This window comes from Chlamydotis macqueenii, chromosome 1 (assembly GCF_036417535.1).
Source record: "Chlamydotis macqueenii isolate bChlMac1 chromosome 1, bChlMac1.mat, whole genome shotgun sequence".
NCBI lineage: Eukaryota > Metazoa > Chordata > Aves > Otidiformes > Otididae > Chlamydotis > Chlamydotis macqueenii.
The window spans coordinates 109715249-109742703 of record NC_141556.1 but is presented as its reverse complement, the minus strand read 5'-3'; the positions used below and the strand labels follow the sequence as shown (position 1 = coordinate 109742703).

The following is a 27455-nucleotide window of genomic DNA, read 5'->3' as shown; positions in this document are numbered from 1 at the left end:
AACACATTCAGTTAACCTTGGAAGAAGAAGAGTAAAGAGCTTTAAAGAACATTGTTGATCATTAAAGGAGAAAGAGGTATTGTAAAGGATATTTAAATCTGTGGACAAAAAAGGAATGCATAAACATAACTTAGCAATTAAGTGCTATTTCATCATCATAATCAATCACTGAGATCTTGTTAGGATTAGGAAATCTTGTGAGTTCTTCTGAATAGAAAATCAAGATATACTGGTTACTAGGAAGTCATATACCAGAATGTGACAGCAGACAAGTCATTCCTCTCCTCTGTCTTCCATTCGTGACTTGTTTGAGTATCCACATACTGATTTTTCATGTCTTTGATCCACTGTAGTAAGTAACCTGCTATAAGCCTTTGTTCATAAGACACAAGTTATTGTCGCTTCACCCTCGATGCTGTGACTCAGAAGTAATTTTAGGTTGGCTCAGCTTCCTCCATTTTGTGGCCTATTAGATGTAAACAATTGCAGATTTGTTTTTCCAACCTCAGAAAATACAGGACATGACTTTCCAAGGAATAATTTTTCACAATGGCTGGATATTTAATTTCAGGGGCAATCATGAAGCCATAAAAAACTTAACAATGAGGAACCTCTCCTTTTCTAGCTGGCGTACTGAGATGACATCTGTGAATTAGACCAGTGCTATCATGATTAGCATTTAAAATTTTCCTTAGCAGTGTCTCCTCAAGTTTGGTGATGAGGCAGTAGACAACACATTCAGTTAACCTTGAAAGAAGAAGAGTAAAGAGCTTTAAAGAACATTGTTGATCATTAAAGGGGAAAGAGGTGTACACAACAGGCCTACATCTTCTTCTGTCACTGATTACTGAACAAAGCTAAATTTCCACAGGAGAAGACCTCAGTTTAATGAAGGCATGCAATTCAGTGGGTGCAAGAAAAGGAAGAAGATGTAAGAGATAAAGACTGGTGTTGTGCCATAGCACAGAGAGGAATGCTCTACAGAACGAGTGCTGGAGAAACTGCGTGTTTTCATATGTCAGAATAGGATGGACGTGGAAGAAAGGGCCCGGAGGAAAATGATCATAAGGGGAAGAAGAGAAAACCAGAAAAAGGCAGGAGAAGAAAGATTTAGGCTGTCTTTACCCACATATTCATGGAGTTTGTTTAAATAGTCTCTACTACTGCTCTCTACTCCTCCTGCCTTCTCGACACAATCCCTGCTGCACCACAGTGAATGTCTGGGCAATCAAACAGTCAACTTGGTTTGCAATCGAGCAGTCAACTCTCAGTCAGACAGGAATCTGACTGATACTTGTTACTTTTTAGCACATAACCCAATAAAAATTAAAATAACAGGAGAAAAAATGGATAGAAGCAGGGAATACTTCAGCTGGCACTGCTGCCAGAAAGAGGATCATAGCCTGGAGGGAAGATACAGCAAAGGAATTGGATAAATGAACAGAAAGATTAGGAGCAATTGATGTGACTGGCGATGTTACATTGAGTTTGATGCAATTTCAGACTGCTGAAAACTCAAAAAACCTTACTCCAAGTCTAGTAACAATGTAGCTGCAGACATAGTCATTTCAATGTGCCGATCAAAAAAAGTTTAGCATTTTTATTTAAGGTTTTGTTGTTGTTTTGGATCACCTCGCAGCAGCCGTAAGATCATCAGATCCAATACAGAGGAAATAGTAGGGAGAGGGAAAATGGAACTACCTCTCTCTAATTAGGTTTTATACCACACACTTAGGGGACTAAGACTAGCCAACCAAAATAATACAGTATAGAAAAAAAGTTGCACACTGAGTGATGTCAAAAGAGGACTGGAAGAATAAGAAGAGACAATAGGTCACAAAATAAAGGAGTAAAGATAGACAGTACAGCAAAGTATTCCTGTCTATATTTGTTCAGTCTTCCAGGGGTGAAAGACAAAATACACTAGGAAAGGTTAAAGAACATAGAAACAAGAAATCTATAAAAAAGACAGCAACAAGTAAAATAAACTAGGAAAAAACCCAGCAGAAAAAAAAAAAAAACAAAACAAAACAAACAAACAAACAAAAACCAAACAAAAAACCCACAAAAGAGCTGCAGAAAAAATATGTTTATTAGCTGTAGATGGAGAACTGCCTGAAGAACATGAAGATCTGCCAGAGTGCCTGGAAAAGCCTCAGTCGCCTGACCTACAGAGGGGAAAAATATCCGCAAGCCTAGGGGAGAGCAGAATGAAAAGAGCAGAGAGGGGAGAGAAAGAAGTCAGGCTGATTTTGAAATGTTACTTTTTAGGTATTTTCAGGGGGAAAGACCTATCTCACCTAGACTATGAGTTTCAAATTCAAATTCTTTATAAACTTTTCTCCTTTCTTGAGTCTCTTTTAATATACTCACGGAAAGCTACACAGATGCTTCCATTACAGCAGTGCCAATGCTATTGGTTATCTCCACCGGGGATCTGCTGCAGTATTTTTGATAATGCCCAAGTAACCTCGCTTCTCCCTGGACTCCTGTTTAACACTGTATGTTTTATTTAAAATGTCTCTTAGCTTTAGAACTTCTAAACCTTCACTCAGGAAACTGGAACTAAGTATGTCCGTAAAACACTGGCACAAGCTTTCATTTTTAGCTATTTGGAGTGAAAATCCTAATGAAGCTCAAGCCACAATACAGGGGCCAGAGGACTCATTTTCATCTGTGCATTACTTCTTCAGCTGCTTTACCAGCAGTGCTTACGGGGCTGTGCTCTGAAGGAAATGAGTGAATTGGTCTGAGGTAGAATTAATTTTCTTTCTTTTCAGTTGGTGATGCAGTCCCTTGTGTCATCTCACACACACTGAAAGACAGAGAGAAAATAATGTGGGAACACGATCAAGCAGCTGGGGGAAGGTGAAGCAGTGGGAATTATTAAAACATGATCACTGCCAAAGCCTCCCTATAAGGAAGATGCACACTCAGAAGGGAAAAAGAGACATAAAAGGTCAGAACAGATTTGTTTGCTACTAAAATAATTTTCCAGTATAAGCAAACTGTTAGCTAGAATAATGTGCACTGATGAAACAAGAAGGAAATACATGTGTATGTATACATATAAACCACATCACAGGCAGCAGTTAAGATTGCACAGACTATCTTCATCTTGGCATTTACTAGATTTTTTCATAACTTTGCACCTGAAACATTAGTTCTCTTTCACTATTTTTACTGCAATGTCCTCTATATTTTAGAGCACTTTTTTACAAGAAAAGCAGCTCATTCACTGAGAGCCACACTGTCTCCCACTTGCCATTTATTAACAAGACTCATGACTTTTTTGACATTTCACAGCTGCTGGATTTCACAGCTGCTCCTGCACTGTGGCAATGGGCTGCTGAGACTCAATAGCCTTTGGATCTACATCAGATACTGTAGGGGAAAATACTCAAATATTTATAGATTTTATAATCCTTTACCATCATCTGTCCAGTCTCCCTTTTTTGTTTCTAAATCCTCTACCCCACGCTCATGTCCTTCTTTCTCTCTTAATATTGCTTTTGCGATGAAGTCAGGCTGCTGCTTCTTCGCCACTCTTCATGTACACCAAAAAAGCAGACAAGGATGGGGCAAAGGAAATGCAACCCCCCTCCCAAGTCCAGCATCAGCCAGTGGGAGAAACAATTTGAGGAAGCTCTGGGATAAAATATGCTCTGTCATACTCCAACAGAAGCAAATCTGAGGCGGAATCGCTATTTAAGATGAATGGATTCTAGCACAGCGTGGGATTTCTTTTTTCTTCCTTTTTGATAAAATTGAAAAAAAAAAAGCCCCAAGAAAAGAAAAAGAAACAGTAAGAACTGTAGAGACATGTTTTGACAGAGGAGATTGTGGAAGATTACATTGATCTTTCGTAAATAATCCTCCCTGGACACATAGGAATGTTTGTGTGTACTTTCAGTCCGTCGTGGAAGTTCCCAAGACGCTACGATCTACCAGTTGTGGCTCCACCTGCCAAGCGCAAGCACAGACCTGGCTTGGTTTTACTTTCCCTCCAGATCGTACTCGCGGCCCGTACTTGGTATTCTCCATCACGTCGAGGACGTTTACTTGGGACTTAAGACTGTTTCCCTCTCAGGCACATTCTGCTTTCTCCTCCTTCTCCTCTCCTTCCTTTCATGCACACCAACTTTTAATCCCGTTCAGCAGTAGATTTTCTCTTTCTTTCCTCTGTTGGGCACACAAAATAAAAAATAACAACAGTCCCCGAGCAGCAATTTTTTTTTTTTTTCCTAGACAGCTCAGGTTAGAGTAATCCCCTGCTGAGCCACGAAGGGACACAGTGAAAATCCCGCACAGGTCCGCCAGCTCCGCGCGCACACACGCACAGGGTGTTCTTCCCCTCCGCGGCCATTCCGCGAACCCGCCCAGCTCCCAGTTGTTCCCGCACACCCGTGGATTTTGCGTTCCTAACAAAACCTAACCAGCATGAGGCCCAACGGTGCTTTGTGTCACACATCACCGACTAGTTAAACCTAACGTGTACGCTGAGCCTAGGACACAACCAGCTCCCAAACGCGACACCCCCGCTCCCGCCCCCCGGCTGCACAAGGGCGGGGCGGGGCGGGGGGCGGGAAGACACGCCTCTCCGTGCCGCGGGGGCGGGGCTACCGGGAAGCCCGGCGGACTTCCCCTCACCCCCCCCACCCCCGCCCCGTCTCCGTTCACCCGTGCGGGGGAGGCGCCGCAGCCGCAGCCGCGCTCGGGTGAGCCCAAGTGCTGCCGGGGAGCAGGGGAGCTCCCGGCCGCTGTAGCCGCACGGAGGGGGGAAGAGGCGGCAGCCGCTCGCTCGTCTCTCCCCATCGCCCTTCGCTGCACCGCTCTGGGGCGACGCCAGCCGCCGAGGCGCTACGGACCGCGCCTTCAGGATCCCCCCGCGCCCCCCGTCCCGCAGGAGCCGTGGACTCGGCCGGAAGCAGCGGGCGGTGCTTGGCGCCGAGGTCCGGGGGCAGAGGCGCTGGCGGCCGAACAATAGTGGAGCGCGGCGCTGGGGCGGCACGGCACGGCACGGCACGGCACGGCACGGCACGGCACGGCGGTGAGTGGGGCCGGGGCCGGGGCGGTTCTGGCAGTGGCGGAGCGTCCGCGCCATCGGTGCGCGGAGAAGGGGTGGGGGGTGAGGAGCTTGAGGGTGAGGCTGAGAGGGGAGCTGGACGGGACGGGACGGGACGGGATGGGATGGGATGGGATGGGGCAGCCCCCGGGGGAGGAAAGGGAAGGGGTGCGCGGGCGGGGAGGCGGCGGGAGGGCTCAGCCCCAGCCGGCCCCCGTTCCGACGTGCGGCCTGGGCTGCCCGCGCCGCCTCCCGGCGTTCTGAGGAAGAAACTTTCCCGGGACGCTCCCTCCCTCCCTCGTTCCCCAGCCCCGGCGGTTTCGGCGAGGGGCCGGGGCTGTGGCTGAGGGCGGCGTGTGGTGCTGCCTGCCGCCTCCCCGGGCGCGAGGCGGCCGTTGCCTCCCCTGGGTGGCGGTTGGAATAACGGTCCCATCCCGTGTGCCCCTGCACCGCCCCTCCTCCCCCCAGGGCACGATGAACGAGGAGCAGTTTGTGAGCATCGACCTGGACGACGACAACGTGTGCAGCGTCTGCAAGCTGGGGACCGAGAAGGAGACACTCTCGTTCTGCCACGTTTGTTTTGAGCTGAACATCGAAGGTAACGCTTTAATACCAGTCATCTTGCGCAAGCTTTCTTCGTAGACTGCTTGGCTTGGAGCTGAACGTAAATCAAGCTTATCTGAAAGCTTTCGTAAAGGGTTAGGTTTGAAAATATTTGTCTTTACAAAGTTTTCTTCCTGGCCAGACTAGTTTGTTAGGTTCCTAAATAGCTTGTGTCTGGTATAGGTGGGTGCCCTCGCTGCTCTAGTGCCTGCTTCTCTAGATGTAAAGGTGTAGTTTAAAGATGACCCCCTTTCGAGAGCTTCTGAAATGCCCTGGTGTTAGTTCTACCTTCTAGTATTAGACCTCTGGTGTTAATTCAGATTGGGAGGAGTATATGTTCTGCCTTTATTCAGGATTTTTTGTTCAGTAGTTACCGAGGTCTGTGTATAAAATTTAGGTAAGTAGCAAATTCTAAAGCATAAAAGGTTTTTTGGGAAGCAGATCAGTGTTTTACTTTCACCAGAACCAATCAGAGGATTATTTATTTTTGCTTTCATAAGGTGGTAATAGATGTAATATGATAAAACTGGGTTTATTATCAAAGCTTCTTAAAGTTTTTGAGTTATAAAGTAGGAATTTTGTTTATCTTCTTTTAAAAGACTAGTCTTGTTAAGCATTGTTGATGACCTCCAAGGTGGTATTTTTAGAATTTCAAACCTTGTTTTGCTGAAGAATTTACCCATATTGTTCCTCTTCGTCGTGTATGAATCAAGTGTTGAGCATGAATGAGTAGTAGATTAGTTATTTCCCTTTTTTAAGTCAAATAAGTTTTTTGTTTTGTTTTGTTTTTTAAAGTAGAAGTATTGTTGCTTGATTTTTGGGCAACAAAGTAATTTGTTCTAGTTATATAAAGTTGTATTTGCCACTTGTACATGCGTGTGACTACCTGGAGTAATCTAAACTGGTACAGGGCAGTTGAATATGAAGTTCTTAATGCTGTTATGTGAATAGTCCAATTTCTTAATGACAGACAGTAAGATTTACTGTGACTCTGATATATATGAGAGTACACTGAAGGTCTTAAGATCAGGTCTTCAGACCAGGCTGCCCAGGGCGGTGGTCACAGCGCCAGGCCTGTCAGAGTTCAAGTGGTATCTGGACAATGCAGATCAGATTTAAGCAGTCTGTGATTAGACTCAGTGATCCTTATGAGTCCGTCCCAACTCCAGATACTCTGTGATTCTTTCTGAGGGTAAAGTGCTATGAGAGATGAGCACTGTACCCAGTGATCTAGTTGCATATTCTGAAACGTAGAAGCATAAAACTGACTGGAATGTAGGGGGCTGTAAGAATATCTATTCTATAAACTTTCTGTTGTGCATCTGACTTTTATTACCTGTTAAAGATAATATTACTGTTAAATTTTCTTCTTCCCTGACAAAAATGTATTAGCAAATCTGAAAAATGTATTAGCAAATTGGAATCACTTTTAAACACTGACTCAGTACACTATTTTGATTTAAAAAAAAAAAAAAAGAAATTTTACGCCTTTAAGATCTTTATTACTGCTAGAGGTAGTATGTTCTAATCTGAACAATATTTTCATACTTCAGTAGTAATTAGTATGTTTTATGCTTTTGTTTAGAAGAGGCATGCTTGTGTATTTGCACTTTTTGATAAAACTCAGCAACTGTCTAACCTAAGACAGCCTGTCAGTCTGCTTCAGTTTTCTTCCTGCTTTAAAATGATAGGTTTATGGTTTTCAGTATGGAGTGGAGTGAAGATGTTTCTCTCTCTAGGCTTTAAAATTAGAGAAAAAAAACATATTGCCTTAATGAGAATTAAGTACTTTGATTACATTCAAAGTCTAGTTTTGTTCTGGAAGTGTTGAAACAGATAAACTAGGATGCATTAAAAAATTGCTGGATGGTTTCTATGCTCTGGTTTCGGAAGCTGTGGATTTGTCAAGATCACTTGTTATGGATATTACTTTATAAAATTATCATGTATTTTAGCTGGAGCAGCTGGGTTGGGTTTTTTTCTGCAACTCTTAAGTAGACTTGATAATAGTAAAGACTTAATCTGTGCAGCAGACTACTTTGCATAATCTTCTAAATTTTCAGTTAATTTTAAAAGAAATCTGAACAGAATACTGATGAAAGCTCACCTGAAATTACATGGACCGGTATATTTTAATATTTTATTTTGCATAATAAAAGTATTAATATCTTTTATTATTATAGCATCAAAATACCTCAATTCCTGATATTCTGTCTTCCATGTACCACTTTGAAAAGATATACTGTTACTGCTTTTATAGAGAGAGGAGGCTTAAGGATGGCAGAGATGGTATAAGTCAGATTGTGTAACTAACCTTATAAAGAACAATAACAAGACTTTTTAGCTGAACTCTTTACTACATGCATGGTCACCCTCTTCCTACTTTTGACACATCTGTTGCATTCCTGTATTTTCCTGTGACAAAGACTATGATTTATATACATCTGAAGTAGCAATCTTTTGGCAGCCTGAGTACGGAATTAAATGGATAATTCCCTAACTCAGAATGTTATACTGGATATCTTTGTGTTAAACTCCTGCTTATGTTTTAATGAAGTTAATGTGCATTGTAACACAGCAACGTGTTGAACAGCATTGACTGTAAGTCATGTCAATTCTGTAGATCATAGAATGGTTAGGGTTGGAAGGGACCTTCAAAGGTCATCTAGTCCAATCCCCCCTGCATGGAGCAGGGACATCCCCGACTAGATCAGATTGCTCAGAGCCACATCCAGCCTGGCCTTGAATGTTTCCAGGGGTGGGGCATCCACCACTTCTCTGGGTAACCTGTTCCAGTGCTTCACCACCCTCATAATGAATTTTTTTTTCCTTATGTCTAGTCTAAATCTACCCTCTTCTAGTCTAAAACCATTACCCCTTGTCCTCTTGCTGCAGACCCTGCAAAAAAAGTTTCTCTCATTCTTTCTTATAATCCTCCCTTAAGTACTGAAAGGCCGCAATAAGGCCCGTCCAGAGCCTCCTCTTCTCCAGGCTGAACGGGCCCAGCTCTCTCAGCATTTCTTCATCGGAGAGGTGCTCCAGCCCACTGATCATTTTTGTGGCCCTACTCTGGACTGGTTCCAACTGGTCCATGTCCTTCTTATGTTGGGGACTCCAGAGCTGGATGCAGTACTGCAGGTGGGGTCTCACCAGAGCGGAGTAGAGGGGCAGAATTGCCTCCCTTGGCCTGCTGATCACGCTTGTTTGGATGCAGCCCAGGATGGATGTGCTACTCCACACATACAAATAAGTGTCTTGCTAATAGTTTGCCTTTCTATTTAAAATTACATTTCAAAATCCAAGCAATTAAAACAAGTGTGTAAGTTTCATTTTGTTCATTGTTGTATTTTTTAAGTAATTCATGAAGTGAAATAGGCTGCACTGAAAAGATATTCATGCAGCAGCTAGGGCAGTGCTTAAGGCTAGCTCATTTTTAGTGTTGGTGTGTATGTATAACTTCTCCCTCACTGAAGTAGGAAATAGCTGCTGTTTAAGAACAGGCAGGCTATTAGTCACAGCTCTGCATCTTGAAGGATGCTTAAGTACTCCCACGGTTTGCAGCACCCTGTTAACTTCCATGTGTGAAATTCTGGCAAGAGGTTTCCCAATTTCCTTTTTTGAGTGGCATATTGTGCTATAACAAAACTGATGAGAAGAATTGTTTCCCTTCCTGACAGTATCTGATCACTTAAAACTGCCTGTCCTGAGTCCAGGCACTTGAGACTGATCTAGCCCAAGGCTTAACCATCTGAACTCCCTCTGAAACAGACTTTCTCAAAGGTATATAAATAAAACACTGCAGAAACATCATTTACTTAGCCACACTTAATTGCATTGTAGTTTAGTATTGGTGGATCTTTTTGTCTTCCAACATCTGTGAGTTCAGCAAGTTTGCTTGCGTGTAGATGGTAACATTGTTGATAGTCTTGATTTATTAAGATGAGTAATTAGAAGTGAGCAAATCAGAAAACATCCCCTTCTGTAATGACTCAACAGATTTCTTCCTGGATCAGTGTTGTGATATGTCTCAGCCTTTACGTTCCTGATGTTAGAGTGGGTTTTTGTAACCTTTGTTATGTTTGGACAATAGCTTGATAAAAATACATAATTGAAAACAAAATCAAGTTGTTCTTACTGTGCTTTATACAGAGGATTGCTCTACAGAAAGCTTAATCTGTTGTCTGTCTTAGTTAACCAACTCTGAGTTTCCGAATGAGGAAATTGTGTCATAAAATCTTTGGTTTTTATTAGAAATCTTGTCTCTGTCATATTTTTTTGTAATACTAGATTTTTAGTCTTCTAATGAGAAAATTATAGCTTAACCTAAAATATAATTGTTCTTTTTACTAAATTTAGTTAATTCACAGAAACCACTGGTTTGAGTGCAGCTTGGAGTTCAGCTGTGGTGTCTGTCTCAGAATTTATTCAGGAGTGATGTAAATGGATTATAGGGTCTGTTTCTCTGAAACTGACTGAAGAAGTGTTGACAAAGTAAGGACAACAGGGAAAATGGGCATACAGAAACAAAGTCAAGGTGTAGGTTTAAACTTCCTCCTATTATGTGTAATCAGCTTTCTTGAGGAACAGGGAAAGAGTAACTTTCTTAGGAGAGTCTAGTAGTATCCTCAGTTTAAACAGAGGGGAGGGTGTCTTGAAAGAGCAATACTTTTGTCCCTGTTGCACTTGCTCTTTCAGCTCACTTTGAGGATTCATGCTCAGGGAAGCTGAATGGACTAAGCTACACAAATACTTTATTGCAAAACTGGATTTTGTGTTTGAAGGATCATTATCAGGTGATTTAGCATATCAGAATGCTAATGTGATTCTTAAACTTTAAAATATGCAAGATACTTAATGTTAGTTTAGTATTTCATATGTCAGAAACAAAGCTATGCAGTGGTTTTGAAGTTCTAGATGGGGTTTAGAATATCCTGGTGGTGAGAGTCTGCTGGAGTTTGATGTTTTTTGTTTGCCTTGTGCAGACAAAGTGAACATCAGAGATTGTTGTGTACTGTTTTGTTTTTCTGAGTAGATGTCACTGTAATCTGTGGATTGAAACAGGAAACATTTAAAATTTATATGTAACTAGGTGGCATAAGCCAGGAAATCATATGTTGTGTGTTAGTTTGAGACAAACTTATTTTCCTTCTTAATTTCATTATAATATGGGAAAATTATTAACTGAACTCTGGTAGCAAATATATAAAGCTAACAGATCTGCAGTTAAAACTGGAGGGTGGGGGTACATATATGAACACAAAAAAACGTGTGTGTCTGTATATTGACAAAACCCTTTGCCTGAGTCTGATGTTCCTACAAGCTGCTTGGAAACTCCTGTTGGAGGGTTTCCTCATAAAAATGCGGTGCCATGTGGAGATGCCCAACTATGCACTAATTCTCCTACTGGGAGGCAGTAACTGTCTCGCCTGTATTTCACAGAGCAGGCAGAGGCGACTGGAGCGCTAAGCAGTTGTGCTGCCTGTGGTGTTGCTTAGACTTGTTTAGATATCTTTATGTGGGAATGCATTGTGCAATGCAGATGTATCCTTCATTAATGCGTGCTTTGTGACCCTCTGGATAGTGCTTGTGGAAATCTCAGCTTCAGGAGCTTAATACCTGAATATATTTGTTCAAATGTCAGGCTTGTCTCTGAGAGTTTCAAAGTTTAAAGTCTGTAATAATTATGATTTAGTTTTACATTGTTTGTCATCGTTAATTTATCTATCTTAACCTGTTTTTTTACTAGGATGTCTTAATGCAGGATTATTTAAAAATCTGTGAGTTTCCTGAAATTCAAGGATTTGTAACAGACAAAAAAGTAATAGAAGGGGAAAATCTGATTGTTTAAGCTGATTTTTATTTAGTCTTTTGCTTATCTGGTGCTGCTACCTATGATAACATCTTGGGGAATGCTAGCTGACAAGCAAACTGTCTTGCTTCCATTTCAGTTTAGTTGAACAATAGCTCAATAGCAAATGACAGTCTGTATCCCAGGTCTTGTAGTATGAAAGAAGAGACGGTGTAAGTACTGGGCATCTATTCCTCTGATTTATGTTAAAATAGTCACATTTCCATGGTCCTTTAAAGTGCTGACAGACTCATAGCATTGGAGGCAACTTCAGCGTTAGATTGGTGCATCCCTTTCTCCAGGTTGAAAGCAAATCTGTTTTATTGCATAGCTTTTTTTTTTTCCTGTTAAGGTCTATAAAATCTTGTGTAATATCCTCAATCTGTGATCTTTGTGTTCATCTCAAAAAAAAAAAAAAATGTTAAAAGCTGTAAGCACTTAAATTTCACTTTTTTCCTTGTAACGCCCTACAGAAGAATATCTTGCTGAAGTAAAATGAGTTCTAAAGTATAGTTGAAAGGATTGGAAACTGCTGCTTTAATTTCATTCTCTTCCAGAATATTACACATCCTTATTTTTTCAGTGTTAATGAAATAATAACCAATAAAATATATTATTCTGGCAACAAAAGCTAAAAAATTTCATTGTTGCCCTTTAGGCTAAACAGATGAGAACTTGTTTCAAGGTAGCATTTGCAGTCCAAGGATATGACTCATTTCTGCAGACCTGAATGGACTTGTGGAACTAGCTGCAGTTTCCAGTAAACCACTTAACTACAAATTCAAGACAGCTATTCTTAATTGTCTAAGTGCTGTGTAAGTGCCACTAAGTAATAATAGAGCTGTGTGGCTAGTTCTAAAAGTACACTTATAAATTCTCTATGTATAAATTTGAGAGGTGTGTACATGCAAATAAGTGAATTGAGCAGTTATGGTACTTACCTGGCATCATCCAGAGTACAGAAATACAGTCTCATGGCTTCTGATCTCTTCTAGGTCAGTTTAATTGATTTTTCTTTCGAAGTCTGAGACATCTTTAACATAGCAGTTCTTGTAGTAAGGCTTTCATCAGAATGTATTGGCTTGTCTAATACAGTAGTAAACTCTCTTCTTAGATAGTAAAGTGGTTTATAGGGAACATGAATTTTGAAAATGTGTTTAAAGGGTCAGTTGGATCTCTGTTCTGCCTTATATAGGATGTCTTTGCTATGTGCTAAAATACAAATGAGCTAATAGAAATGCAGTGGGAGATGATTTGTATGCACACCTGATGTGTGGAATGCACTGGCTTTATCATGTGAAATTGAGGAGAGAACTTTAATTTATGAGAGAGATAATATCTAGTCTTTACCATGTGTCTGGTTTTGGAAGTTAATGATTGGCACTGGCATTTTCCTTCTAGCCAATCTAATAAATCTTAAGATTTAACTCTCAAATGAAATTGCATGCATACACTTAAAAATAGCAGCTGGCTTTAAGTCTTGTCAGGCAGTTGTATTGGAGAAGTACGTCTCTAATGATCCCATTTCTCAGTGTTGACAACTGAAGAATATCAGTTTTCCCCACCCCTTGTCATTTAGATGTGTGGATGACTCGCTGTCTTAGGTCATCATGGGCTGGTTTTATCTAACATATTTTGAACAGGTCTTGGAATCTGCTTTCTTCTTAATAAGATCTGTCCCCCTGCTTCTTCCAGCACTCTTAATGAGCAGACTAATTTGCAGCAGTGGCTTAGAATAGATGAACATTTAATGTTTCGGTAAGCATTTCCCTTTCTACTGCATGTCTTAGCTCTGTACACTAGATAAACCAAACTTTAGCTCCTCTGATCTTTATTGTTCTGAGTGGACACTAGCAGTTGTTCATGAGCTGGCCAAACATCCCGGTTTCAAGAGTATGTATGTGAGGTGGAGAGTTGAGGGGCGCAGCAGCTGGAATATATAGAGAGAGCCGGGGCTCTTAAAGCAGGCAGCCACGGACTGGTGCTTTTCACAAGGGTTCTTGCTTACTTACAGGATTAAAGGAAAAAGCATAGGTGCCTAACACAAATCTTTATAGAGTTAAGTATTAGGATGAGGTGAATAGTGCCCGAGAAGCGTTTCTTCACTGGCTATGAAGGCAGTCTCCATAACTAGCTAAAACTAGAAGTGGACCTTTTCAGAGTGTTCTAACTTAAACAGATAATTTCTCCCACGTTGCCAGTACTATGCAAACTTGTATTATGAAGTGCTTTTACTCTCCTTTGACTATCCTTAATAAACACATATACTTTATACATAGGTGGAAGCTAGCTATATGGTGGAAACTAGCATTATACCAAGGGGGCAGCTTTTCTTTTCTGTTCTCTATGGTCAGGTGTAAATCTTGCCCATAAGTATTTGTAAATTCTTTAAAGATACTTTAATATGGCTTTAATTAACAAATGTTGTAGTACAAACTTATAGTTGACTATTCATATGTCTAAAAGTATTCCTGTTAATTTTAGTTTTTAATTTTAGGTTTTTTTTTCTCTTCAGCTGCATAAGCTAAAGTTATTCACCATTGCAAAAACAATTTGTTTCCAGCATTGCATTATAAATTGCTAAGAAGGGAATGCAGGATTTCTTTAACAGTATTTTCAACTGATGGAGCTGAAAGACTAAATAAGGTTTTCTTAAAAAAAGAATAACAAATGAAAAGAAAAACACTATGGAAGATAAACAAGCAGGATAATGATCACTGATTTTTTTTTTTTAATGAAAACATTTGTTTGTGAAGGGATGAGAAGTAGTCTTGTCATTCAAGAGCATTTCTTTTGAATTGAACTTGTTCATTTTTATAAACTCCAAATAAGAAAACTATTCTAGGCAGCTTTATATATAAATGTGAGCAAGCATTCCAACTTAGTTCTATAACTTTATAATGAAGAAGAGTTATACATAGTTCATGAAGAATCAGTTGCAAAGACAGAAATGAGCTTTTGTAGACTTTGTAGTGTTTCCTATATGATGGTAACTGTTTTACTTTGAAGTAGAAATGCTTTAAAATGGGATAGAACTGATTGAGATGTGATTGCACACCTGGTTATATGGTAAATATACTCTCTGTCTGCGACTTTGCACTTATGAATAACTAGAAGTTACAAAAATGTGTACTACTTTCTAAATTGCCTGACTGCTAGTCATTCATTTACAAAATTATTTTGCAGAAATGGATTAGGACTCTCTGTCTTGAGAACTGTACCAGTATAGGGAAGAGTTTCTACCTTGAGTAACTTACAAATTGAAATATTAAAAAAAATATTTTGTCTAAATACTAGACTCTTAAATAAGCAGCCCTGTTCTTCAAAGTGCTCAACATTCAAAGAAATTACTGAGTAAAGTTATACCATTCATATTTCATCAGGGACACATAAGTTACCAGAATCAGAAGCAAATAATGGATGGTGAACACAGACTTACATTCTTTTATGATTTGTCTTGAGGTTTGGCCTCATACTGTGACTCTTTCACTTCAGGAATGACCTGTGGTGTGAGCTTTTTGCTGCTTTTTGAGGTTCTTTTTCCCCCTTTGAAAAAATAAGTAGGAAGGGTAGGGCATACTTGAAGAGTCTGCAATCCTGTTATTGGAAAGTAATACAAGGGACAAATGTACATATACTTTCAAAAGTGGGAAAAAAATGTTGATAGTTATGGCTGCAGTGACCACGACATGGAGTTCAAGATCCGTGGGGCAGCAAGGAAACTACATGGTAAGCTCTCTGCCCTAGACTTCAAGAAAGCGGACTTTGGCCTCTTCAGGGACCTGATGGGCAAAGTGCCATGGGAGGCAGCCCTGGAGGGAAGAGGGGCCCAGGAAAGTTGGTCCACATTCAAGGAGCACCTCCTCCAAGCTCAGCAGAAGTGCATCCCCATGAAGAACAAGTTGAGCAAAAAGGCCAGGAGGCCCGCGTGGATGAGCAAGGAGCTCCTGGGCCAACTGAAAGTGAAGAGGAAAGCCTATAGAGGGTGGAAGCGGAGACAGGTAGCCTGGGAGGACTACAAAGAGGTTGTGCGCGTGGCCGGGGATCAGGTGAGGAAGGCTAAAGCTCTGGAGGAACTAAATCTGGCCAGGGATATAAAAAGCAACAAGAAGAGCTTCTATAGGTATGTAGGGGACAAAAGAAAGTCCAGGGAGAATGCAGGACCCCTCCGGAAGGAAACTGGTGTCCTGGTTACCCAGAACATAGAGAAGGCTGAGGTTCTCAATGACTTTTTTGCCTCAGTCTTCACCGATAAGGGCTCTTGTCTCACCACCCAAGCTGTGGAAGGCACAAGCAGGGACTGCGAGGATGAAGAACTGCCCATTGTACTGGAAGAGCAGGTTCAGGAACATTTGAGGAACTTGAAGGTGCACAAGTCCATGGGACCTGATGAGATCCATCCACAGGTCCTGAGGGAACTGGTGGATGAAGTTGCCAAGCCACTGGCCATTGTATTTGAGAAGTCACGGCGGTCTGGTGACGTCACCAATGACTGGAAGAGAGGGAACATAACCCTTATTTTTGAAAATGGGAACAAGGAGGATGTGGGCAATTACAGGCCGGTCAGCCTCACCTCTGTGCCTGGCAAGGTCATGGAGCAGATTCTCCTGGAAACCATACTAAGGCACCTGGAGAGCAAGGAGGTGGTTGGTGACAGCCAACATGGCTTCACCAAGGGCAGATAGTGCTTGACCAATTTGGTGGCCTTCTATGATGGGGTGACGGCATCGGTGGACAAGGGACGAGCAATGGATATCAACTACCTGGACTTGTGCAAAGCTTTTGACACTGTCCCGCACGACATCCTTCTCTCTAAACTAGAGAGACATGGGTTTGATGGACAGACCACTCGGTGGGTAAGGAGTTGGCTGGATGGCCAAACTCAGAGAGTGGTGGTCAACAGCTTGATGTCCATGTGAAGATCGGTGACGAGTGGCATCCCTCAGGGGTCCGTGTTGGGCCCGGCCCTGTTCAACATCTTTGTCGGCGACATGGACAGTGGGATAGAGTGCACCCTCAGCAAGTTTGCTGGTCACACCAAGTTGTGTGGTGCCGTTGACACACTGGAAGGGAGGGATGCCATCCAGAGGGACCTTGACAGGCTGGAGAGGTGGGCCCGTGCCAACCTCATGAAGTTCAACCAGGCCAAGTGTAAGGTCCTGCACCTGGGTTGTGGCAATCCCAGGCACAAATACAGGCTGGGTAGGGAATGGATTGAGAGCAGCCCTGAGGAGAAGGACTTGGGGATGCTGGTGGACAAGATGCTCACCATGACCTGGCAATGTGCTCTTATAGCTCAGAAGGCCGACTGCATCCTGGGCTGCATCAAGAGGAGCATGGCCAGCAGGCTGAGGGAGGTGATTCTCCCCCTCTGCTGTGCCTTGATGAGACCCCACCTGGAGTACTGTGTCCAGTTCTGGAGCCCCCAACATAAGAAGGACATGGACCAGCTGGAGAAGGTCCAGAGGAAGGCCATGAAGATAGGTGCTCCAGCCCTCTTTTCCTGTGAGGACAGGCTGAGAGAGTTGGGGCTGTTTAGCCTGGAGAAGAGGAGGCTCCAGGGAGACCTTATAGCAGTCTTCCAGTACCTCAAGGGGGTCTACAAGAAAGATGGGGAGAGGCTGTTCAGTAGGGCCTGTTGTGATAGGACGAGGGGTAATGGTTTTAAAATAGAGGGAGATAGATTTAGATTGGATATTAGGAAAAAATTTTTTACAATGAGGGTGGTAGAACACTGGCACAGGTTTCCCAGAGAGGTGGTGGAAGCCCCATCCCTGGAAACATTCAAGGCCAGGCTGGATGAGGCTCTGAGCAACCTGATCTAGTCGGGGAAGTCCCTGCTTCTTGCAGGGGGGTTGGACTAAATGACCTTTGAAAGGTCCCTTCCAACCCTAACCATTCTATGATTACTGACTTGAAGAACCAGCCAAAGAATAAAAAAGTTCAGGTGAATGTTAGGAAACAGGAACATTTAGGCAGAACTGAAACCCTGGGAAAATCCCCAGAACTGGTAATAGCTTTTGATCAAAATCACAGTATTACTTCTTGTAATGTACAAAAGTCTTACCTTGTACTTGTCTCTTTATATGGTGTTGAATAAAATAATGTGTTTTCTAAAACTGAATCATATTTACATATCGTTTCTTTGATCCTTGCCAGTTTACCAGCTGGTAGATTTTTCTGCAGGTATGATGAAGGGAAAAATATGGAGTAATCTGAGTGGAATATTAGGTGTTACCAAAAAGAAATGGATATCTTTTCTACCTCATAAAGCTGGTGATATTGTCCACAACAGAAGGATTTGTGTCAAAGGAACGTGCTCTTACTTGCTGCAATACTGGTACATCATTACTAGTTTGTGCTGGCACTGCAGCTGCTGTGAATGCCCAGCTCTTGGGATGCAATTCCAGAAGGTTAGTTGCTGATGTTACTCACGTCCCGTGTGTAGGAAAGGACTAATTGTTACCTCAGTACAAAAGAAAGATTTAGGGTTGTTTTGCGTTTTTTGTTTTGGTTTGGTTTTGCATGTGTTTGTTACAGTAGAAATCCAAACCATTTATGTGAAAGCTGAAACAAGTCTGTTAGCAATTGTGTACAAAACCAGTCTGGCTTTGTATGTTTTCTGTTCCTTAGTGTATGGAAGAGTATTTAGACAGGCCCTTTTAGGGTTTTTTTCAGTGGAGCAAGAGTTAGAGAAGGCTGTAAGTTCTGGTTTAGGGGAAGGATACTGGAAGTGTTGCTCTATGTTTAGAAGTAGTGATGTTGTGGCTAATACGTGGCATATAAATAACAAAACTTAGGCTTTTGAAGTAACCTTTTTTTTTTTTTGTCCTTCTGTAATAGCTGCTTATTTCAGGCATACCCAATATTGCTGTGTTCTGATGAAATAAATTTCTTTGAGCAGCCTGTCTCTGGAATGGGGAAGTTAACGATGTTCATAATTCCTTTAAAAGATATATTTATCAGAAGGCAAGACTTAAGTAACCTTGAGCTTATGGCTTAGACATAAAAATGAGATGGGGCTTCATAAAGTCATGCTGCACTTGTTCTCTTTTTTTGTGTGTGTTTTGTGTGATCTCACATCCTCATCCAGTTCTTATTGGACAAGTAACATTTTGTTCTTGTGGAAATACTAAAGCAGAAAGCGTCAAAGGATTTTTTTTTTTTTTTTAAATGAGACTGATGTATTCGATCATTTGTGCAGGAGTTTCCTTTCTGATTGCCCCAGAAGTGTTAGTGTGTATATGTGAGGGAACATAGTCTGACCTGCCTCATCAGGTGTTCCAGGCAGAGGGCCTAACAGCAAGAGGCCATGCATCTAGAACCAGCTCCAAAAATATTTCTTAAACTTGGAAGATTCAGGTGTTTTTTTTAATTGAAACAGTGTAGGAATTTTTTCCTTAGTTGTAGAGAAGGAGGGAATGCAAGGAGAAGGAAAAACTTGCTAGATATGTTTGGTTTTTAAGTTGGTAGAAGGGTGGTATCCTGAGAGCGAAATGGAGTTAGTGCCTATTAGCAGCTGTGAACTAGAATCAATCTGTGTAAAACTGCATTTGTCCCAGACTTACTAACTGTGCTTTCTGCAGTTCTCTTCCCTCGTCTTCACCAAATCTTCAGGTATTTGCTTTAGACAGGATTACTCTGTAGTGTGATCAGAAGACATTGTCTTCATTCATTCAACTTGCAGTCAGATTGTTAGGTGTGTTCCTGAGCGTTATTGTATTAAAATAATTTTGTGAAACTTGGTTTTTAGGTGATGTTTTCTGTAAGTAAAAGGAAGTGCTGTAAGAATTGGCAGCATAGCATGTTGAAGAATCACTTGGGTGAAGTAAACAACATTGAACAAAGTCTGGTTTTGTAGGGTTTGCAATGTTGTGAATATATGCCTTGTAACTTCAGTTGACAGTGTTTGCTCTTCCTTGATGGCTTAAAGGGTTTCCATCATCCTACTTGAGTTAATCAGAGCTGCTATATTTAAACTGTACTGATGAGTCATCAAAACAAATGACTTGTCTTCCCTTGTTTTCACTAGAAATGTTAATTTTGGTGGTGGGTTTTGTTTTTTTTTTTTTTAAGTCTCTGTAGAGATAGAGGGGGGAATATAGCCTTACAAGCAGGCAGTAGATCATATAAAGCTGAAGAAAAGTTAATGAATGTCTACTTGCTGAAAGAGGCTGAAAGATACTTTCAGGTGTAGAGTGAGAATCTTGACTCTGTGCCCATAAAGACAAGATTTGCCTTTCTACTTGGCTTGGGAACTTCCTTTTTAAAAGATGCCTCTGGTTAGAATGTGTCTCTTTTCCAATACTTAGTTCATGGACAGAAGGAGAGTCTATTTTCATGACTTCACCTTTCTGCCCTACTGCTAAGAAAAAAATAAATTCCACTACTGTCGTCTTTCATTTTCCACTCTTTTTGTCACTTTGTCCTATAAATTTTGTATATGCTCTTAGAAAGTTGACCAGAACAGTAGTACTCTTGAGTTTCAATGCTGCCCAAAGAGCAGAAAATCAAAGATTTCTAATGACTACTCTCAATGTTTGAACTTCCCGACTTGAAACACCAGTTACCAGCAAGTGAGATAATAAAAATGAAGCACTTGGATTTGTTTCACTGGTTTCATGTTAAGAATTTTACCTTTGTAACTTAGTTTTGAGAGTAGTTTTGGATTTTGCAGAACTTAATCACTTAAAAACAGCTTATCATTTACTCATCACTTAGGGTGGGGGGATTAAAGTTTATCACAAGAATTTAAGAGGGTAAGTCAGATATAACCGAGAACAGTTGTAATACTTAGCTTTCTGCTAATTCTTTGTTAATTCTCTATTATGCAGTATTGTTACCTGTTGCATTTCCTAGTTTTTCTTTTATTTTAATCACTTTTATATACTTCCTTCTGTGCTGAAAGGTAAAATGGCTGCAGCTTGGTTCATGTCACCTAGTTTCAAATATCAAATTACATTATCGTATGTTGATTTAAATATTCTGGCTTTAGTAACCTTTGAGCACTTTCAACCAGTGGTTCACAGGTATATTATTTATTATTTGCAATGAGGAACTTGTTTGACAGAAGTGTTTTTCATTATACCTGGAACCTCCCAAGTACTAAACTGGGAGTTGAGATAAATGTCGAGCTGTTCAATATTCTAGATTTGGATACTGAATCTACTGTGTAGGTGAATCTGAAGAAAAATAAATATCCACTGAAATTGCAGAAAGTAATTTTGTTCTGGAGTACTATTAACTTTTTGAAATAGTCATTTCTCATACCATCTGTGTTCACTCATCAACTGTAGATCTTCGCAGATTGTGTTCTTTTTAACATGTCAGTCACTATCAGTTACTTTGAGGTTTGAGTAGGTTACCTGCTGTAGCTATTTGACAGTCTTTGAACGAAGATGAGCAAAGAGGAGAATAAACATCTATCTTAACATGAAATTAATTTCAGGACTGTTTCATGTTGGCAAGTGTCGACAGTATTAGAACTGGCTTCTCTACTTGCTACTCTCTAGGCTGCAGGCTTGTACCAGTGCAAAATAATAAACTAAGACTGAAGTCTGAATTATTGTTGATCGTTTGGATGACACAAGCCCATACAGTACAGTGTTTGTTGAGCAGATGGCTCATAATATTGTGCAGGGAAGATCAGAGCATGAATGGCTGCTCTCAAAATACTCTTCAGTATTTTTACATAGAACTTCCTGATTTATAGTTGGGATTATTTTACCTCTACAGTTTATGCACTTATGTATAGGTGTGATGCGATACGTACAGAGTTAGCGGTTTGCTTCATCTATGTTATCATTCAAGAAGCACATGCAGGTAGTCTGTAAATCCTATGTTAGAGATTATTGTGTGTGAAACACTTTGTATGCTAAAGACTCAAGACTGAGTGGAATTTTTTTAAAAATTTAGAGTATCACATATCCTGGTTTAAATCAGTGATAAGATTGTTAATAGGAAAGCATCGGTTAAGTTTTTGTTTTCTTGGTTGCTTGTGAGTAAAGATTTTGAAAAATTAGTTGAGTATACACTAAATGAACTTTTTCCTATTGTGTCTTTACAGGAGTACCAAAGACAGATCTTCTACATACAAGATCTTTAAGGGGGCACAGAGACTGCTTTGAAAAATTCCACTTAATAGCAAATCAGAACTGCCCACGATCAAAGCTCTCTAGAAGTACATATGCAGAAGTAAAAAATATCTTGAGCAAAAAAATTAACTGGATCATACAGTACGCACAAAACAAGGATTTAGACTCTGATCCTGAAAGCTCAAAAACATCTCAACACCAGCTTTTTAACTTCAGACATCAGACTGATAGAAAATTACTCCCACAATTTGACTCCCCAGTACCTAGATATTCTGCAAAATGGATAGGTGGGAATTCTGGAAGCATCTCGAGCTGCTCACAAACTCTTTTGGAACAAAGAGAACCCACTGATTTCAGACTTGGTGTGTTACAAGAAACAGGTGCTAACTTCTGTTGCAGCAGTGTTTTGTGGTCTAATCACAACCAAGCCCAGAAAACTGAAAAAGCTGAAGGTGATTTACCTGCCAGTGTTCATAGAAGGCATCCTCAATACAGCAGGGAAGACTGTAAGTATATATCTGTTTATACACAACCTAGCAAGCAAGGGCATTCTTTGAAATATCTGACCACTTAATGTCCCCACAGGGCCTTAATTCACAGCTTGCAATACAGCTTGTTTTTAACAGCTTGGAGTTACTCTAAACTTGTGAAGAAAAAGGCTACATGGCTAAGTAAATGGTGTGAAGGTTTAGTTGGTGTGCAGGGTTTTTTTGGTGGTTGTTTTTAGTTTTCTTGTTAGTTACACTCCAGTGTGATACAGGATGTACCTAATTTACACAAAGTTACTGTTATGGTTGATTACAGTCACTTTAATATGTTAGTCCTGGCAGTTGCACAGTCCTGTCTGTGGAGATTACTAAACTCCTAAAAATAACTCTTACTGAACTTTTGCGGTGCCTTGAGTTACATTTTATAGAGTTGCCCTAAGCAATAGGGGAAATTAGAGGTAAGGTAGCAGAGCAAACTTGTGAAACAACATAAAAAATTACAAGTTCTTAATAGAAGTAGACTTACCTTGTGCATTTTACTGGATTTTTTTTCCTTCTTTTATTGAACGTAAAAAAGGGGAAGGTTCATATGCCATTATGTCTCCTTAAAGGCTGTAGCAGTAGACCTGAGTAATTCTCTTGATGACTGCAGTGGCACTGAAAGCAGTGGCAAATAAGTTTTTCCGTTATTTAAGAAGAAAGTCACTAGAAGAAGTCTTTAGAAAAATCTAGGATAATGTAGTGTCTCTGGAATCAGCCAACATGATATGTCTTATGAGTAAGTTTCTAGAGATCTCTGGAGTTACCCTCCTGCTTTTAGAACAGTGCCTGGTCCTAAACTGGAATACATCCACTCTTACTTTTGTAGATTAGGAAAGTAATTGGAGAGGATTTCAGAATTTCAAAAGGCCTGAGAAAGAAGACAAAAAAGCTGGGAAAATGTTCAGTGGAAAACTAGGTAATGAAAAAGAAGGTAATAATGGACTTTGGAATCTTGGAAGAGTGAGAGGAAGAGGTACTATAAAAAGGTGCAATCTGTTTCTTTAGACTCTGCTTTTTGGTTTGTTTTTTTTTTAACAAACTTGTCGTTGCAAAGTTCAGTCATTTCACATTCCTTATTAAAAGGATTTTATTTAACTGCTCTATGATACTTCATGTTGCATTTGGAGTGAATTAGTAGTCTTAAAGCCATAAATCAAAGCAGATATGCTGTGGTGTTTGACCACCTGTCCTCTGGAGTCATACTTTGGGATTACATAAATCAGGACAGCAGTTAACAGAGGAATTATGAAAGCTTGACCTGGTTTATGGGGTTATCTAACTGAAGTTAGTGACTTGGAATTTATCTCTCTGATTTTGGGACAGGGGAACATAAAGCTGTTTTGAGCATGATAACAGATTTTTTTCTTTCTTTTTTTTTCCTCTTATGACTGCATAAAGCACTTCTGAAGCATTTTTGCTTTATGTTGTGTTTTTTATAATCTTTTTGCTGTATCTAGCTTTAAAAGACATTCATTTGGAGACTCTATTATTATATAATAATATAGTGATCGTATAGTGGTTAGTACTCTGCGTAGTCTGGTCCGATCGGGGCTGAACTACGACAAAGTCTAAGTTTCTCTTTAAAATACAGACTTTCTCTGCCAGAATTAGGTACCTTCTTATTGCAGTACCTCCCCTGTAACAACGTAGCAGTCTAGTAAAAAAAAAATTGTTAATATAGCTGTAAACAGCTTGGTCAATATTTCTTTATAATTTACCTCACCCATGAACTGAATAATCTTTTATCATTTAAATTTGGTGTTCTGTTCCTTCTCACTTTCCGTTCTGTATCAGAATTATGTAACATGAAACAGCCCTGTCCTTATACACACTCACGCACATGAAATGTATGAACCTGCCTATCTGTTGCAGTTGATGAAACGTTGATGAAAATAGTGAAGAAACGAGGAGCAATATCCTACCACTGGATATTAAACGGGAAAAAATTCTTGACCTTTTTGTAAAGGTGTCAATTACTATATTAAATCCAACCAGGGTTATCATGGAGCTTAAAAAGTGTTAACTTAAAGGATGGTAAGATGTGAGAAGGGAATTGCCAGTTGTATTTATTGATAGCCAAAGATAGGAAGAAGCACTGCTGTACCTGGCTCTTGGAGGAGAAAATAAATCTGTTTCACTCTTGAGTGGTTTTATGTCTTGAGTAACAAGTAGGTGGTCTTAGCTATTGCCAGCTTCTTTTATTTGGCAATACTGACAGAAGGGTAATATCCCACAGCTGCAAGATGTGACAAAGATTGAAAGAGAAGGCTTAGGACAATCAAATAATCCTGTACAAACCATCCTTTTCAGAACTTACACTTTAAATTTACAATATAGAAACCTCTTGCACTGAGAAGTCTATGAACAAAAGCTGCATGATTGCAGCATAGATTTTTCTCAAGTATGCAGTGAGAGCTTTGAGCTGCAGCGTTTTAAAATTACAAGGTCTTAAAGCTCATTTCAGTGCCCTGTATCTTCCTGTGGTGACCAGGATTGTCACTTTTCACCATGCTGCCTAGGGCATCTCGGCAGCAACCATGGCACCAACCTGTGCTGGCCACTGCCGGGTTGCGAGATTTCTAGGAAGCAGGCCAGTGTTCCCCTACTTGTTACTGTTGATCGAGGGCTGCATAGAATGCTTTTGCAACTCCTTCCTCTGAGGTTTAATATGTATTTTCTGTAGGGTTGATCAGTGTACACATAACCTGAGATACAGAAGGGCTTTTGAATGGTGCACAGCATCTTTTAGTTCTCCCTAGGAACATAGCACATGAAAGTGAGAAGTAAACCTATTTTTATACACTGGTCTTTGTATCAAATGAAGACATTTCTTCGTCATTTGTCACTGAGGTACTCAGTGGAAACTGTATACATTATTCTTACATGCAGAAGGTGTATTTTATATGCATAAAGCATACAAAAACTTCATAGCCGAAACAGGTAGCTGCATGCTGAAAACTGTCTGGAAGCTATTTCCTGTAGGCTTGCAAACAAAGCAGGACTTGCATCAGAATTGTTTGCTTGCTCAGAATTACAGAGGTACTTGCAGGGGTTGTACTGTGGAAACTGTGTTTTGCAGTCAGAGGAGGGTAAAGTATTTAAAGGTGTAAGCAATTTACAAGCAGTTCTGATCCTGGATGCTTCTGTTTTGAGGGCTTGAGTTCCCAGCGTTTTGACATTGAAGAGGAGGCTTTCCTATGGGGTAAATCCTCATCTGTGAACATGAGAGAGAACTTTGTAACTTTCCACAAATGACTGATAAATAGTGTTGCCCCGACTTACTGCCACACATCTGTTGATTATTACAATACAAATGACAATTTGAGAAAATAGGAGTCTGCTAAGGGATGCTTATGTGACTTCAGTAGTAGTAATAACAGATTTTATTGTTACAGTGACTATGATGACTCCTGCAGAGTTAGAGCAACTTAATGAAAAACTGCTCAAGCAAATCCAGGGTGAGAATTTTTCAATACTCTTTTGGGTTTGTGTTGCTTTGAAATAAAGAAAATCTTGTTTAAAAAAAAAAAATAAATTGCGATGGCTTTACTATCAGCTAAGTTTTCGACTGAAATCTGTGTATCACGTTTCCGCATAGACCAATAAACTTGTATGTGCTTTTATTATGTAACTGCCTGGGGCATTGCAAACTGGCACCTGAATTACAGTATTTTCTTTTAGTTTTTTAACTGTAATCAACTCCACAAACTGATTTACCTTGGCTCAGGCCACCTAAAACTATAAACTGGTGATCTTGTTCAGTTTACAATGCATACACCAAGCTGTGCTGGAACCAGAAAAAGTGGTGTTCTTGTGCCTGAGCCCACTTAAGTGTCTGTGCCTCTTTCACAGTAATGTTCAGCACTGCTTCTTAACTCCATGAAAGTACAGAGACCAAGTGCATTCACCTAATAATGTTCTTGCAGATGTGTTTGAAGAGCTGACGCAGCAGGTCCAAGAAAAGGACTCCTTGGCCTCAGAGCTCAACGTCCGTCATATTGCTATTGAGCAGCTGCTGAAGAACTACTCCAAACTGCCATGTCTACAGATGGGACGAGCAGGGGCGAAATCAAATGTCCCCATATAAAGGGGATACAGCTTCTATCCCCCTATAGAGCTAAGTTTCCTTAACAGCTTTGATAACCATTCAGTACAGCTGCACAAATATTTAGAAGCTTTTAAGGAATCTTGGGCAGCTTTCTCTTTGCATTTGTAATCCATAAGAAGTCTTATTCCACTTTGGTTTTAACAAAAAAAGGCAAACATTGTAGGTATTAAAATCTGCTGTAACAAGGTTTATCCATACTTAGGGATTGTTTTTGTTTTGCCCATAACTACGCATGAGCCTTGAAATGAATTCTGGATTTTCTTGATAATAAAATTATTTCTAACAAAGAGTGACCTGAAGCCTGTAACCTGCCTCCTTCATACAGAGGAAAAATACAAATTTCAGTTTTGATCAGGTCTGATCATGTTACATCCAAGAGAGCTTTAAGGGGAGAACAGTATTAATGAAACTCATGTTTTCTTATTTATTACGAGCAATATTTTATTATTGAAATTTTATACTAAGCAAATATCACTATTTTAGGTACTTTTCCAGATCTCTTTATAAAATGTCTGAATTACTCTGTGTAATGTTTATGCCTTGTGTATGATTGTTCATCCTTTTTCAGGTCTGTATCTTTCATGATACAATTTTTAAGAAAAAACCCAACCTTTTTTCCCAAAGAGATGAATCTCACATGTTAAAGAAAAAAATGTGGTGGTGCATCACTTATTTTTATTAGCTTTATAACTGAAGAATTTGGTTCATGAGATGTTTTAAAACACAAAGCACAGCACTTCCTTTAAATTAAAAAAAAAAAAAATCCTTACTTTGGTTTTAATGCATAGAAGTTGAAGTTGTTTTATATGTGTGAAATTTTCAATGCTGAAAAAATTACTTGGAAGAAGCTAAATAAATTTGTAATACTACATTACCTTGTTATGATTTTTTTTATAAAGTTGGATCAGACTATGATAAGGTGTTTTCATTTTGAAATGCAGGTAGTAATGATACATTTAAAAAAGCAGAGGCTCTTGTTTTCTAAACTTCTATCAGTCTACCATACTGAGACATCTTAGTTAATCCGCCAAAAAGACTGTTTGTAGAGCTGCGAATGACTAGCATGAAGAAAGGTTTGGATTTGATTTTAAAACCAAACTGAAAATTAAGCCAAAGTTCAGACTAGGTTTATTCATTACCCTCCCTATAGTGGTATCTGGACTACATAGGACAGGTTGATTAATTTCTTTTTTTTTTTTTTTTCTCC

At 40.1% G+C, this 27455-nt stretch overlaps 1 protein-coding gene across 2 annotated transcripts; it reads left to right on the top strand.

Annotated features, from left to right (window-relative positions):
* The first annotated feature begins 5026 nt into the window (after positions 1-5026).
* C1H21orf91 (chromosome 1 C21orf91 homolog) lies at positions 5027-27119 on the top strand. 2 transcript variants are annotated; one of them, XM_086764083.1, is made up of 5 exons: positions 5027-5050; positions 5534-5663; positions 21583-22116; positions 25536-25598; positions 26067-27119. In XM_086764083.1, exons 2-5 carry the CDS (start codon positions 5540-5542, stop codon positions 26225-26227), a joined length of 882 nt encoding a protein of 293 aa, XP_086620209.1. In that variant the 5' UTR covers positions 5027-5050; positions 5534-5539; the 3' UTR covers positions 26228-27119. The 2 variants fall into 2 exon arrangements, with proteins under 2 accessions (XP_086620209.1, XP_086620200.1); XM_086764074.1 differs by having other exon boundaries at positions 5037-5121.
* The last annotated feature ends 336 nt before the right edge of the window (positions 27120-27455 follow it).

Bases quoted from the DNA above. Each gene is read 5' to 3' on its own strand.
- C1H21orf91 (XM_086764083.1), top strand. From the start codon at position 5,540: ATGAACGAGGAGCAGTTTGTGAGCATCGACCTGGACGACGACAACGTG. The intron at 22,117-25,535 runs GTAAGTATATAT...TTATTGTTACAG, and splicing joins TCAATACAGCAGGGAAGACT to TGACTATGATGACTCCTGCA. The intron at 25,599-26,066 runs GTGAGAATTTTT...ATGTTCTTGCAG, and splicing joins ACTGCTCAAGCAAATCCAGG to ATGTGTTTGAAGAGCTGACG.